Below are 15,000 nucleotides of genomic sequence, written 5' to 3'. Positions count from 1 at the left end.
ACCAACATGAGAACATTCACAAGCACATTTACATATAAATATATGCTAATCAGCTTAATTAGCATATAGCCAGTATACTATACACAAATATGTACTAATATTGACCTCAGGATAAACATTTTAACCCAAAACAAAACACTTAATCACATACACATTCATTTGTGAGATATTTATGAACAAAACATACTTCTTTCCCATAAAAAATGGCTTTTAATAATCGTTCAGTTTTTTTTAAAAAAAAGCATTCACTTTACCTTACATTTATTTTCCTGTGGCGCGTGACTCCGCCTCCCGGCGCATGAAACCCCGCCCCCCGAGCGTCACATTCTCCTCGCGCTCATGAATAATTCATAATCCACCAAGACCAAGCTCAAGTCGACGAAAAGGAGGAGGGGTTTTAAAAAATAATAATAATAATACTTAATTAATAAATAAATAAATAACTGACCAGTCTCTCGTAGACTCGCCAAAAAAGCTGTTAAAGCGAAGAAGAAAAAAAAAAAAACAAACAAAAAAAACAAAACAAAAGAACAGCCTTGACAATCTGGCAACTGTCGTTTTAGCGCGAGCAGTTTTCAGCTTTAGCAACCGTCACTGAGTTAGCTCTCTGGTTAGCACAGTGGCTAGCTAACGTCATATTAAAGATAAAAAAAAAATAAGATTAAGGAGACACACCCCTCAGAAAACAAGGCCTGAATAAAATTATCTATAGAATTATGGAATTGATGGATCTGTGTGAAGGTGTGAATAGTTAATAATATTATATATTAACCACAGTTAATTTTTTTTTTTTCTGTTAAACTCCTAGCTAGCCGACGACACATAACTTTCAGCTGCAGATTCTCGCTGTGGTGAGCGAGGGCTCCCGCGGTTTATATAGTCTCAGAGCCCTCGCGCGCACTGACGGGCAGACAGCGCAGCCAATAGGCAGCCGCGTTACATTTTTCGCGCCAATCAGATCAACTGTAAGGCGGAACTAGCCTACTTTTCGTTGTATAGGCGTTTATATTAGATGCCTGAACAAAAATCGAAAACTCGTTTCCTCTTCAGTAAAAATGTGTCTAAAATCAGGGGAAAAAAGAACCTCACTTCATAATCAGTGCTTGGTGCAAAAACAAACACTGAATTGGATTATTTGGGAATGGAAATTGTTTTGGTTGTATTTTTTTTCACACTTTCTGACAGGCAGCGAAAAGCCTGACTAAACTCCTAACGCACCAACAGTAAACACAAGGCAGTTTGTAAGACTTGTTTATGGACAGATATGCGGCTAAATAACATTTCTATTTAATTATTTTTGTTTACTACCCGTCTGCAGTCACTGAATAAATCCTGAAATATGTTGTATGAAACAGATTATAAAATCATGAACCCCCCCCCCCCCAAAAAAGAAGCACATGTTTGATGTATGAAGCCTCACAGAATTCTGGGAAATTTATTTATTTACTTTATTTAGTTTTTATTATTTGTATTTATTCCTCCTTTTTTCCTCCTCACTCCAAAGCATGAAATCCTAGCTGTGGTCCCTGGATGGAGTGTATAATAACTCTGGCTTGGGATAAAATCCATGCACAAGCACATATTTTGATCAAAATACACAATTCCACACGTCAGTGGATCTCTTGAGCCTCCATCTTCCCCACTGACACCTCACCTGTATAAACCACCCCACACAGTTTGGTAATTTCCCAGCCCTGACTACACTTGCTCATGAGCCGATGAGCTGAATCAGGCGTGTTAGAGCAGGAAAATCAGGACAAACCAGGCCTCGAGATGAACTCGGCTCTGAGCTCTGCTCACGCTACGTGGATTACAGGCGCTATGATTAACATTTCTGTTATTTCACACCGACGTCAGCTCAGAAACTAACATTAGCAGGTCCATCTGAGGTTGACTGCGCTTGACTAAGAGAGGCCAAGTGCTCTAATTAGTTTCTAATTTTAGATAAGCTAGTCTACTGTTATATGACATCATAAAATAGGGTTGAAGAAAATTCCTGAAACAATAAACAGTCCAAGTATAGAACATCATCGATCACTGTAGGCTTCTCTGTGCACAGCGTGTGTACTGTATGCTAGCAGCAGGGATGTTCATTATTATGTTTATTAGAGTTTCAATACACGTAAGCTGTTGTAATGTAGTCCATTAAAGGTGCAATAGGCGATTTTTTTCATTCTTGTACAAATAATCTGGAAAGTATGTAGAGCATGTTTAAGCAATGGCATCAAGTGTGGCTGAGAAACTCTGATTAGAGAACTGCAGTCAGGACTGAACTGAATGTCTGTGTTTACATGAGCCTCCTGTCAGTCTTGTTATAGACACGCCTCCATCTCAAGGAAAACATGGCGTAATACAGTAACGGTTTGAATTGCAGCTTTACATAACAAATCATTTTTATCACTTCGAGCTAACGTCCGTGTGATTCATAACTCATAACTCTTAACCATTCTCACAGCAGTGATGTTAACTCTAATTGGCCACCATACATACACTCAGGGGGTGGGGCTGAGAAGTAAAAATAAAAAAACAATCGTTCCAGTGTTGTTCTACAGCGTGTCCCAGAACTCTCCATACGCAGGGGACTGTGTTTGTCAGCAGCACGTCACTTGTGTTTTCGTCAGGGGATGTTCCTGGACGTCCATTTCTCTGTTGATCCTCATCACTTCCAGTCTTTCTGAATGTGTTAGTAAGTTTAGTGACAGTGTGGTGTGTGTGATGTGCTCATCATGTTTCCTGTGAAAGTCCATCGCAACCTTGAGACAGCTTCCTGATCCAGTTATGAGAATGATTTAGATATAGATAGATAGATAGATAGATAGATAGATAGATAGATAGACTATTGATCCCATGAGGGAAATTCTTGTGTTACAGCAGCATGGTCAGTAGCAAGATACAACACAAAATATAAAATATAAAACACAATAAGTTAAATTAAATGTAGTAGTGCAGATGTGGAACACAGCTGTAGATTTGACCAGATTTACATCAGTATTTACATCAGTACACTTGTGAAAACTGGCAGTGAATAATGATGAATATGAAGAACCATGAGAATGTAGAATATAATGACAGCTTTCTAAATGATAGCTTCCTTGTAGTAGTGGAAAGTGAAAGTGTGATCATGTGTCACACACAGGTGAGCTGTTGTACAGTGTTATTGCGAATGGTAAGAATGAACTCCTGTAACGTTCTCTGTAACGAGTCTTTTGGAGAATGAGCTCCGCTGACTCTGTAGTGTGTTGTAGAGTGGGTGAGACGGATCCTTCTTCTTTTCTCAACGGTGCTCTTAAAGGCTATCTGAGAATAGATATATATATATATATATATATATATATATATATATATATATATACACTAAATATGAAACATTTGGAGGACATTTTGCTAGAAAGTGTTAATTCCCCCTCTGTATGGAGACTTTTGGGACACACTGTAGTTCATTTACTTCACCACTAGAGCTCCAATCTTGTTTAATCTCGACTAACACACCTTTAAAGAGATGGGATTTACTTGGGATACACACTGAAGTGGGCTTGGAAATTGCTGGCACTTCTTTTGGAAAGCATTTTAACCCTCTCATGCAGAGTCCGCACTTATGGACAGTCAATTTAAGGCTTTTTTTAAAAAAATAAAAATTATATATATATATATATATATATATATATATATATATATATATATATATATATAAGTAAAATACATTGTTTAAATCACTTGAGAGCATTACTATAAATTGACATCTCTAGACTATGTGTTTATTTCTCAATCTTTTCTAATATTCTACATAAATAAAATAAAATAATAAATAACAAAAAAGTTTTTTTCCCTAAAAAACTAGGGTTTTTTTAGTTCCGTTTTTTTTTAAAGTCTGGTCTTGTTTTGTTTTTTTACTTCCTTCAGTCATGCAATAGTCCTAAACTGTGTAAAATTTTGCATGTTTAGAAATGATATCTTATAGAAATAACTCTAACATTACATATTTTAGACCTGAATGTTAAAAATTTGGGACATTGGAATTTTTTTTCATGCATACTTTGTTTTTTTTACTCATGGACAATCTATTTACATTTTTAATAGAAGTAATATTTAGACAGAATCAAAATTCATACATCATGCAATTTTATGTAAATAAAAGAGAAATAAAAAAAGATTCTGGATATGCATAGAAATAATCCACGTGTTTATCCTGCTCTCACCAGGTCTCAGATTGTGTGATAATGAAACAGACAGAGTTCACTTTATACTTCCCTTTTTTTTTTTAATACTTATCCATTTCCTCTAAAGTTTAAAATCACAACATGGGAATTTTCCATTTTTTCAACACTTTTTGTTAAACAAAAAAAAATAAATAAATAAAGGAAGAAGTCTTCCATAAATAAATCCCTGAACTTGCCTGGACATGTATTTGTGTAATTTATAACCAAGAGACAAACGAGAAACAGGTGACAGTGAGTTAGTTTCTCCAGCAGGGGGAGCTAAAGCTCCAGATTAAACTCTCTTCCAGTATTTTTATTGACTTCCTGCTCTCTTTACCTCTGATGGATTAAAGCTATAAAAAGTGTTGAAGCACCTGAACCACTGAAAGTGACAGAGAGCTGGGTTAGGGTTAATTTTTTTTTAATTTTTAAATGCTACCTTAAACTTATCCTGCTCCTTCATCTGCTTTTTATAATCTCTTATAAATCATCTCTTTTCCCTTCTTTCCTCTCTCTTTCTCCTTCTATCTTCTGATGTATTTGTATTTTTGTACTGCACAGCTGCAGAGCCTCACAACAAGCATTTCAGTGTACAGTTGTTCCTGACATTTTGTGCACATGATAATTAAACTTCAAACTGAAACTTTATACGTGTTTATACTTTACAAAACAGAGCAACAAAACAATTAAAGCAGCAATGTGTAACTTTATCTGTAATTAAACATATTAAGAAACACTCTTAGAAAAAAAGAGATTCATTAAAGTTTTTTTTTTTTTTTTCCTCTACTTTTTAGAAAGAAAACTCTCAGGTGTAGGGATCTAGAAGCTTCTCCCAGGGGGTCGAAACTAAAGAGTCTTTAAGGAATCGAAGCACGGTGTTTTTAAGACACTTTTAATTTTTAAATGATAATTCTGTCAGAGCGTCAGATGACTTTAGAGGAGGAAAAAAATTCAGCAGCCACAACACTTTTAACAATACGTAACAAAATTAGAGCTTTATTAGGTGAAAAAATGTACAATTAATTTACATACACAGAAAAATAAATATATTTACAGGATCTGTATATAATATAGAGGGAAAGAGGTGGAACAGGTAGATAAACTCAGAGAAGGAAGAGGAATGTCGACAGGAAGAGAAGAGAAAACAACGGAAATGAGAAATTTCAGAACGTTGATTGATTCAGAGCTGCGATATAAACCCGTCTTTCTCACCTCGCAGTCTCGCTACGCCTCAGCACCGAAATGAGACACAGCCCCACTGAGGGGACTTTAAATAGCACACAGCCGTGGTGTATTTATTAGAGTAGTCCTCTGTGTGTGTGTGTGTGTGTATGTGTGTTTGTGTGTGTGTGTGTGTGTGTGTGTGTGTGTGTGCGCTCACCACGGCCTCCAGATGGCGTGTGTGTGATTCGGGAAGAGCTCTCGCCTCAGAGTCCGCTCTGCCGAGACGCAGTGAGGGGTCGGAGGTCGTGGAGGAGCCTGGGTGGCTGGCGCTAAGCTCGCCGAGACTGCCGGAGTGGACGTAGAGAAAGACGAGGAGGATGAAGAAGAGTCGGATAGAGGAGAGACGGATGGAGGGAAGTGGAAGTGGCAGGGGACGGAGAGGTACGTCGGAGAGGAGGAGGAGTAGCAGGGCGATGGAGGAGGAGACAGCGAGTACGGAGGAGACGGATACGGGTGATGCAGGACGAACGAGTTGGGATACAGCCCGTTAGCATACGAGTAGGGCTCTGCGCTCGCTCGGACGTCGCCAGGGACCCAGGTGTGAGTCTGCCCGTGACCTCTGACCTGCGAAAGGGCGCCGGTGTGCGACTGCAGATGATGGCGAAGGCCCTGGATGAAGTTTTCCCTCTGCGACAGATCCACACACTCGATGAAGCTGGTCAGGCGAGAGATGCACTCTTGGAAGCCGGCGGTGTAGAGAGGGCTGATGGGGGCGTGAGCGTGGACGTTAGGGACGTCATGGAGCCCTGCGACGGGCACTCGGGGTCTCCCGGCGGTCTGCGCAGGGGCAACACGGTCGCCCGGGTCTCTGTTACAATCTGCTGATAGGTGTGAGGATAGAAAATGAAAGAGGGAGGAGAGAAAAAAAAAGAGGAAACAGGAAGAGTTGTGAAGTAAAAGTGTCAGAAATAGAAAGTGATTTGAGTTGTTAATAAGATTAAAGTTGTTTGTGAAGTTGTTCGAGAATCGAAGAATCACAGGCAAAGGAAGGAAGAAGTGGACGAGAAACGAGTGTAGGACAGAAGGAGGAGACAGACGGAGGAATAGTGGGATTATAAACAGGTGTGAAGTGTTAGAGAGGAAACGAGTTCAGGTTAGAAAAACAGAACAGGATGTGTGAGAGGAAGTGTGTGTTTGGGGGAAAAGATGGACAAAAGAATTGGACAAGAAAAAAAAGAATGTGAATTAGACACTGATAAACTGATTATTAAACAGATTTCAGAAATCAAAAACAGTAAATAATGTGTCATTTGTTTACGTGTGTGTATTTATTGGCAAATCGTTCCTAATAGCCGCTTGCAGTCGGAGTAAATAATCTCATGTTTATGAACGTTTTTAAATCAGTTTATTAAAGCATCTAACACTAATAAACATCTGTTTATCATAAAATCATGTGACTGATGATTCATCATAATAAAGATATAACTGTTAGTTCGGTTTTGATTAAATTTATATCCAATTCTTTATAGAATAATGGCTTCTACGCACTCTGTAGTGCACTGTGTGTCCAGTTTGGGACAGAGTCTTTAATATAATCACACGACTAACATTAGAGGAGTGCAGAAGAACAATTTTCTAGAAAATAAACACAAGACATGGAGTTGAAAATTGTTAAATTTGTCCTCAGAATTGACTCACTATGCCCTGAATACTGCAGGAGGTACTCTTTAAATTAAATAAGGAGTTTTGGATCTGAAGAATAAAAGTATTCTATGTTTTTTTATTTATTGGAGGAATACGGTTAGAAACGTTACCAGCATTTTCTTTTGCGTTTGCTGCTTTTTTCCTGATGTACTCCACCGTGAGCTCCAAAATCTCTGCTTTCTCCAGTTTGGGGTTTTGTAGTCTCTGTCAAAGAAAACAAAAGATGATGAAGAAAAACAGCAAAGTGTTCGCATCCAATCCAACAGAAACAAATCCACGATCCACGTGAAGGAGCTTCAGCAGCTTCAGCAGCGTCAGAGGTTAAGAGAGAGGTTCTGTTAACATGATAACAGTTTTCTGCCAATGATCATCATGATTAATAAACGACATCACAATACACTTCTTTTCTGAGAAATTACATGTATTAGTACTTTAAAAAAAGAAAAAAAAACACTGACTGTCTTCACTGAGAGCCTTCTCACCTTCTCACCTTCTCACATTAACAAACAGAAGATCTGACTTCTTAATTCTTAATGTTTTAGCTCTATTTTTTTCCCAGTTTGCAGCTCCGCCATATTGCTAGCGCTCTGTTTCCATGATTGACTTTTGCATCAAATCCTCCACCAGTTAGGTCCAAAACTGTATATTACGCTATTACAGAAGCCTAAAGCTAAATGATACGCCATCAATATTCCACATCTCTAACACAAACATGTCATATTTCTTAAACTTCTTGTGTATTACGGTATTTTTTTTCCATGATGCTGATTTGTGGGTCCAGTTTACTGTGTATTACGGTATTATCCTATGTAGCCACTAATGCCGTTTATTACGGTAATGCTCATTGGAGTTTATTAGCTATTTGTTATTTATTATTAATGTAATATAATATATATATAGTAAAGATCTGTAAATGTGTAAAGATCTCATTTAGACAAATCAGCTGATCAGACATTTGGATAAATAGTGAAAACTTTCTCACACACACACACACACACACAGAGAGAGAGAGAGAGAGAGAGAGAGAGAGAGAGAGAGAGCAGACTGTACTTGAGATGAACTTCAGAGTGTTTGTGTTTCATGAAGAGAAAATGAAAAGATTGTAGATTTCTCTCTCAGTACCGAGTCCAGTGTGTTGTCCAGGAGGAGAGTTCTCAGTTCATCTAAACGCTGATTAATCCGATCTCTCCTCTTCTTCTCAATCACCGGCTTCAGGACCTGGAAAAAAGTCAGAAAAGACATTTTAAACAGGGATTTTCTTTTTAAAAAATAAAAATTAAAATAAAAAAAAAGCAAAACTGATGTGACTTTTTAATAATATACACTAACACCAAAACAAGCACATGATTGGTTCAAAGTTGTGCATTTTTAAAATCTTTAGACTTATTTCTTATCTTACGGTTGCATCATTATATTCACAAGAATGAATATTCAGGAATAAAAGAGAACAGGAGTAAAGCTGCTCACTCTTCTGGAGGCTCTGCGGCTGGACAGTTTCGGAGTCCCCATGCTTAAAGGTGAAAATCCTTCCCTTTCCTCACCAAGACAAACTTAAAACAACGCCAAAGTTCACAAGAAACCGATCGAGAGTAAAAAAAAAATATATATATATATATATATATATATATAAAGAAATAAAAACAGAAGTGAAAAATCTTTTTAAAGTCCTTTCTGTTTCGCGCTGTGGAGGAACTGTGAGCTGCCCCGAGGCGCGCGCGTCTTATTTCTAGGGACCATGTGACACCTTGTGCTTCATTCTGATTGGTGGAGAGGTGTTGGAGATGTTAATGTTAATGTTAATGTTAATGACACCTCTGAGTGCTCAGACCGCTCAGGACTGCAGGAAGCCTGACCTGAAGTCCCAGATAAGAAGAGTATAAAGCGATGATTCACTCGAGGTCTGAAAAGTGCTACTGTAAATGTGTTTAGAGAAATCTCAGGCTGAAATCTCAGACCTGCTGTGTGTGTTTTATTGCCTGGACAAATCAACTAGATTTATACAAATAAAACACTGATCATTAAGCGAAATAACTAAATAAAACGCACGCTTATGATGCTATAATGTGTATTTGTGAGTTTGCGTATGGATCTCTGTAGCATCTTCTTTATTGTACACTGAAAATATACATATACATGTTTCAAAAAAATGCTTCAGTCAGATGCAGACGCAGACTTTTTTAAAAAGTATTTTTTTCTCAACTAGTTTTAATTGCCTGCGTTATAACATTTTTAACGTCGAGATTAAAATAAATAAATAGATAAAAACAACGTTATCTGCAACAGCGCCATTTCTGTTAGACGCAAAGTTTCATTATTTCCACTGAATATATATATATATAAGATAATATGGAATATATATTCATACGCTAAAAGTGTGTGTGTGTGTGTGTGTGTAAAGCAGCAGCTGTATTTTAGCTTGTTAGAAAAGCGCTATAAATAAATAAGATTAATATCATGAGCCTGTGCTTATAAAAAAACTAACCAAGCACACCATGCAAACATCTGACTTGGATGTATTTCCTCTCTAAGCTCTCCTCGCTGGTGTTAGTGGGGGTTTGTTTGCTGTAATGCTTCATGTGGTTATAACCTGCTTATGTCTTTATGAGCCACATTGTACTGTTTTATTGCTCAGTGTGAATGCAAACCTAATCTGGTCTTTCTGCAGCACTGAGTCCTTCACACCCCGTGAACCAACACACTCCTCCTCGGAGAGTTCATGACCCACACACACACACACACACACACACACACACAATACACACAATACACACTCTGAAAATATAAAATATATATATATGTTTTTGCGTTATCAGGTTTTCTATAGCTATATTTCTATAAGGACATGATCTGTGATGAAATATTCACTGAGAGGGAGTAAAAGTTTTGGCACAAATTTCAGACCATTTGATAAAATTGCTTATTGTAAATTATTTATATATATTTATATTTAAAAAAAAAACTTTTCCTGATAATAAGAATGCAAGAATAAACAATTACTGCTGATTATTTTCTATTTCTGATCCAACACAAACTACACAATACACAAACTACACCACAGTGCTGCTGGGTTCTGGGTTCTGGGTTCTGATTGGTCAGAAGGTGTTGATTCATTTCCTGTAACAGCAGCTGTGTCAGTAGTTCAGCTGCAGATCGCAGGTTTATATTAAAAACGCAATCGTTTTAATCGTGTAATCCTTGCACATGTTTTGGGAGACATTTAGGGAAGGAGTCTCCAGTGTCAGTGCTTTGTAACAGTCAGAGGTAAAGCCGTAACTTTAAAGTAAAGCAGAAGTTTATGGGTTTTTTTTTTCAGAATATTAATTAAAAGCCAGATTGATTAATTAATTAAAACGGATAATAAGTATGGCTTTCTTTAATGAATAAATAAATAGCTGTAATTGTGGGTAAGTTGCTGTGGTGTAAGGGGAATAAAACACTTCGGGGTGGTTACAGTAACCCTGCTTCATCACACCACCCCGGCGTTGATTGTTTTCCTCTAACAGCGGCTTCCTGAGGTGGTTTAAATCTCTTAAATCTCTGAACTAATTCAGAAAATAAATAAATAAATATAAAAGTGTATACTGAAAGCGCATGAAGCAGCGCGTGACTGCGCGCGCACGTGCATTGGCCGTATCGGCGTGACGTCACATGCAGGTAAGAGCAACGCGGGCGCTCGGCTCGGAACTTTCTCGTGGGAACGGAACGCTGAGCGCGCGCGCGCGACGTGTCAGAACCAACACGCCGACACCGCAAGCGCGAGACCCGAGGAACCTTCAGCGCGGCTTTCGGGACGCGTCCTCGAGCTCGTGTGAGGAACGGAGACGGTGCATGAATACACAACTGAAAGGAAACAACAACAACAACAACAACAACAACAACAACTATTACTAATAAGGGAATTTAATCAGCAGTAACGGAAACCCGGCGGAGTGACGCCACGACTCAGAGCGCATGCGCCTCTTTTCCCCTGTTCGCCTCTTAAACTAAAGTATAAACACAGACAGATGTACAGAGGCGTGTGGCGTGTGTGTGAGCTGGAGGTGTGACGTCTCACCTGTGTGCTAAGTGTGCTCCTGTTGTTGCACTGGACACAAACACACTGCCACGTTAGCCTAGTGCGCATGCGCGTCCCTGTAAAAAAAAAAAAAAAAAAAAAAAACCCGCACCGTGTTTGTTTGTTATTTATTTATTATTTATGCGGTTTGAAATTTAAAGTAGTTTATTAGGAGCTGGATTCGAACACTCTCAGGGAAAAGGTACTAAAGAGTACCACTCCTTATCGGTACCATCAAGAGTGCACCTTTACTATCTTTTCCTCATCTCTCCATCTCATCTCTCCATCTCATCTCTCCATCTCATCTCATCTCTCCATCTCATCTCCTCATCTCATCTCCTCATCTCATCTCATCTCATCTCTCCATTTCTTCTACTCAACTCATCTTTCCATCTCATCTCTCCATCTCATCTCTCCATCTCATATTCTCATCTCTTCTCCTCATCTCACATCTTTTGTATCTTTAGTGTTTGCACCTTAAACCTTTTAATGAAAGGTACTAAAGATAAAAGAACCACCTCAGTGACAAAGAAACGTACTGCACCTTTAGTACACTTACGTTTCTGAGAGTTTTCATCTTCACAGGTGATCACACATTATTCTCACGATGTCACGTGTGTTTACTTGTTTACTTCACGTGAGCAGTGTGAGAGCATAACCTGCTGAAACTCAGCTTTTTGTTTTTTTTTTTTACATGGTCATGTGACGTGTGTGATTTCTCCATAAGTGCGGTTACACAGATGTTTTTTTTTATAATCATAAACAAATTAAGAACGAATATAGTATTAAGATGATCATGATATTTATTTGTATAATTTAATTTATATATTCATTTAATTTTCAGTTTTGTGAATGTGATGTAAATAACCTGGTGCTGAAGGAGAAGATGTTCCTCAGAGAACCTGAGGAGTAAAATCCCGTGGGAAAAGCTGGAAGGTGATCTCCGTGCACGGTGAGAGCGCGCGCACCTCGGCTCATTAACCTCATTAGCATTGTGACCGTCAGCGTGCGCGTTTTCACGGCTGTGGAGGACAAACGCTCGCACGTTTCCGTGGGAATGACCGCCACAGGTCTCACACGCCACAGCAGACAGCGCACTGATTCACATTAAATACACATCACACTGATACACTACCTGCGGCGCACGCTGTTGCCGAACATTAATCAGCCACGGAGAGGCGTTTCTCAGTTACCACGACAACGGTATCTTCCCAAACTGCATTTACATTCAGATGTTTATTCATTCATTAATTTGTGTGTGTGTGTGTGTGTGTGTGTGTGTGTGTGTGTGTAAAACTACCATAAACCCATAAACCAATAACTGCAGCTGACGGAGTGGAGATCAGAAGTGCACTAATGAGGTCAAACACAGGGAAAGAAAGTGTAAATGCTGCTCTTCTGACCCACAGCTGACCTTCTGCATCTCATCATCTCATCTCCTTATCTCATCTCAACTCCTCATTTCCTCATCATCTCATCTCATTTCTCTCATCTCAACTCCTCATCTGATCTTCTCATTTCCTCATCTGATCTCATCTTCTCATCCTATATTCTAACCTCATCTCCCCATCTCAACTCTTCATCTGATCTTCTCATTTCCTCATTTCCTCTTCTCATCCCATCTTCTCATCTCATCTCCCCATCTCACTTCCTCATCTCATCTCCCCATCTCAACTCATAATCTCCTCATCTCCTAACCTCTTCATTTCATTTCATCTCCCCATCTCATCTCTTCATCTGAGTTCATTTCCACTTCTCATCTCATCTCTTCATTTCATCTCATCTCCTCATCTTATCTCATCTTGATGAATAGATCTTAAACTGTGGTTAGTTTATAGTTCATGGCTTTATTCCACACACAGGGAGTGATGGAGACTCTGTTCAGATCAATTCCAAAACTGAATCAGTTCATCTGTTGATACTGTGATCTTTCCATATCAATCCTACAAACATTCAACCACTCGCTCTTCAGATCTCACGCTAACGAGACTCTCGGACAGATACACGGATGGACGCCTCCATCAAGAACAGACTCGGACACGGGATACGGCTTTATACAGAAACACAATGCCGTGTTCACTCATAAACCCATCTTGTGATTTTTTAGACCTGACTCGTATGAAGATGAACACTAGGATGGAGTTAAATATCTACAGCCGATGTGTGTTCAGTGATTTATACAAATTTAAACACATTTAAGCCTTTAGTGCAAATCCGTAATCCTGCTTTATCATGGAATGTCAGGGTTGCCAGATTGAATCACTATTTAAATCCACGGTTCTCAAAGTGAGGTCCGGTACGCGAAGCAGAACCGAGGGGTCTGTAATTTTCTGATCGTGTTGCAGAGGAAGAAATCATGAACATCCAGTAATCATCATAAACAATAAGTAAAAATGTTCACTCAATTTAATTATTGTATATTTAAGTTCACTTCACTTGATGCTCACGTAGACTTTACTTAAATAATTAAGTTCACTTTAACTTGGTGTTCATTTAGTTTCTAGAGTTTACTGACGGTCAATCGAACCCGGCTCGGGGCGGTGAGAGCGCCGCACGCTAGCCGCTAGTCCACCAGGGAACCAGCGTACTAAAATAATTAAATTCACTTAACTTCGTGTTCATTTCAAGCGTACTTAAATACAAGGATTCCCAAAAGTCTTCATACAGAGGGGGAAATTAACACTATTTTATAAAATGTGACTTTATTTACAAATCCTCCTTTTTTCTCAAAACCTTTATTTACAAAATCTACATGATGGTCATTTCTTTATAAACACACACAGAGTCGTTTCTCCTACTCATGATGATCTCTAGAACTTCACTACACCAGCACCAGCAACAGCCCAGAAGAAGAGGACACCTTCTGCATTTATCCACCAATCAGAGCGTTAGTTCTCGTGTTGCTAGGCAGAACTCCTCACATAGCCAATCACATCAAAGAAAGCCCAGAGTGAGCTTTTTTAATGAATCATGAGTTTGAGTTCATAACACTTGGACAGTTTATATGTATTTTGGAATCTTAAGTTGATGTATTTTGTAGATAAATAAATTAAACAAATTTATATTTTTGATTTATGGGAACAAAACGTGACATTTTAAGTAATGTTTAGTCCTGATGACTTGATTGTTTAAGTAAAGACGACATTACGGTTTACACGTAAATAAGATCAACTGGAATCTAATGAGAATTGGAATAAAAATTCATCTTCCATGGAAAGTTCTGAAGAGAAATAAAAATCTCTGGCTCCATTACAGAGACAAAATTATTTTACACATAACCTATCTTTTTTTCCCCCCATATATTAATATAAATATATTTGGTTAGTAAAGTAAATGTGTGTGTTGTGGAGTGTGTGTGAACGTTAAAGGCGTCTCTGGCTGCAGAAAGTAGAGAATCTCTGATTTAAATGTCTATAAATGTCACTCAAAATACTATAATTTACTTTAATAGTGTAATTTATTAACTATAACAGAACTCAGTGAGGATTTCATTTTTAAAATGATTAAAATCCACCAATCTGGCAACACAGAAAGAGAAACGTGTTAAGTGGGGAATCGTTTTAAACACATTTCCGACTTGCAGCGATTGAGCTGTTTCTTATGCGCATTGAACACTGTGTGTGTGTGTGTGTGTGTGTGTGTGTGTGTGTGTGTGTGTGTGTGTGCCCCCCTCTGTGCCCGAGTCGTTAAGGCACAAATGCGCGCGTGCCGACCGTCTGGACCGAGCGCGACCACGCGCGCGCCTCTGAAACCATAAATCCGGGATTGTTTTCAGCACCTTTACATCTGTGCCTTTTCTATAAACTTGTTATTTAGGAGTAAAATGAATTAATAAATGAAAAAACTGTGTGTTAATTATACTGTATATTTAATGCGTTGTTT

At 38.5% G+C, this 15,000-nt stretch overlaps 2 protein-coding genes across 3 annotated transcripts in view; both read right to left on the bottom strand.

Moving 5' to 3' along the window:
• Positions 1–862, bottom strand: part of mepcea (methylphosphate capping enzyme a) — a 10,527-nt gene extending 9,665 nt beyond the window's left edge. The window contains 1 exon segment of the mRNA XM_034300903.2: positions 255–862. The gene's annotated coding sequence lies outside the window, so the exon portion shown is untranslated.
• A 4,652-nt stretch (positions 863–5,514) lies between these two features.
• her1 (hairy-related 1) lies at positions 5,515–8,696 on the bottom strand. 2 transcript variants are annotated; one of them, XM_026922411.3, is made up of 4 exons: positions 8,532–8,696; positions 8,187–8,282; positions 7,175–7,268; positions 5,515–6,241 (listed from the first exon to the last, which is right to left on the bottom strand). In XM_026922411.3, the coding sequence occupies exons 1-4, from the start codon at positions 8,571–8,573 to the stop codon at positions 5,574–5,576; spliced, it is 900 nt and encodes a 299-aa protein (XP_026778212.2). In that variant the 5' UTR covers positions 8,574–8,696; the 3' UTR covers positions 5,515–5,573. The 2 variants fall into 2 exon arrangements, with proteins under 2 accessions (XP_026778212.2, XP_026778213.2); XM_026922412.3 differs by having other exon boundaries at positions 5,515–6,238.
• Between the last annotated feature and the right edge of the window lie 6,304 nt (positions 8,697–15,000).

The sequence above is a fragment of the Pangasianodon hypophthalmus genome, chromosome 27 (assembly GCF_027358585.1).
Source record: "Pangasianodon hypophthalmus isolate fPanHyp1 chromosome 27, fPanHyp1.pri, whole genome shotgun sequence".
Classification (NCBI taxonomy): Eukaryota; Metazoa; Chordata; class Actinopteri; order Siluriformes; family Pangasiidae; genus Pangasianodon; species Pangasianodon hypophthalmus.
This window is presented reverse-complemented; position numbering and strand designations above follow the sequence as displayed.

Excerpts from the sequence above, each read along its gene's own strand:
- her1 (XM_026922411.3), bottom strand. The coding sequence starts at position 8,573 with ATGGGGACTCCGAAACTGTCCAGCCGCAGAGCCTCCAGAAGA. Across the intron at positions 8,283-8,531 it reads GCCGCAGAGCCTCCAGAAGA|GTCCTGAAGCCGGTGATTGA; the intron begins GTGAGCAGCTTT and ends ACTTTTTTCCAG. Across the intron at positions 6,242-7,174 it reads AAACGCAAAAGAAAATGCTG|CAGATTGTAACAGAGACCCG; the intron begins GTAACGTTTCTA and ends CACACCTATCAG.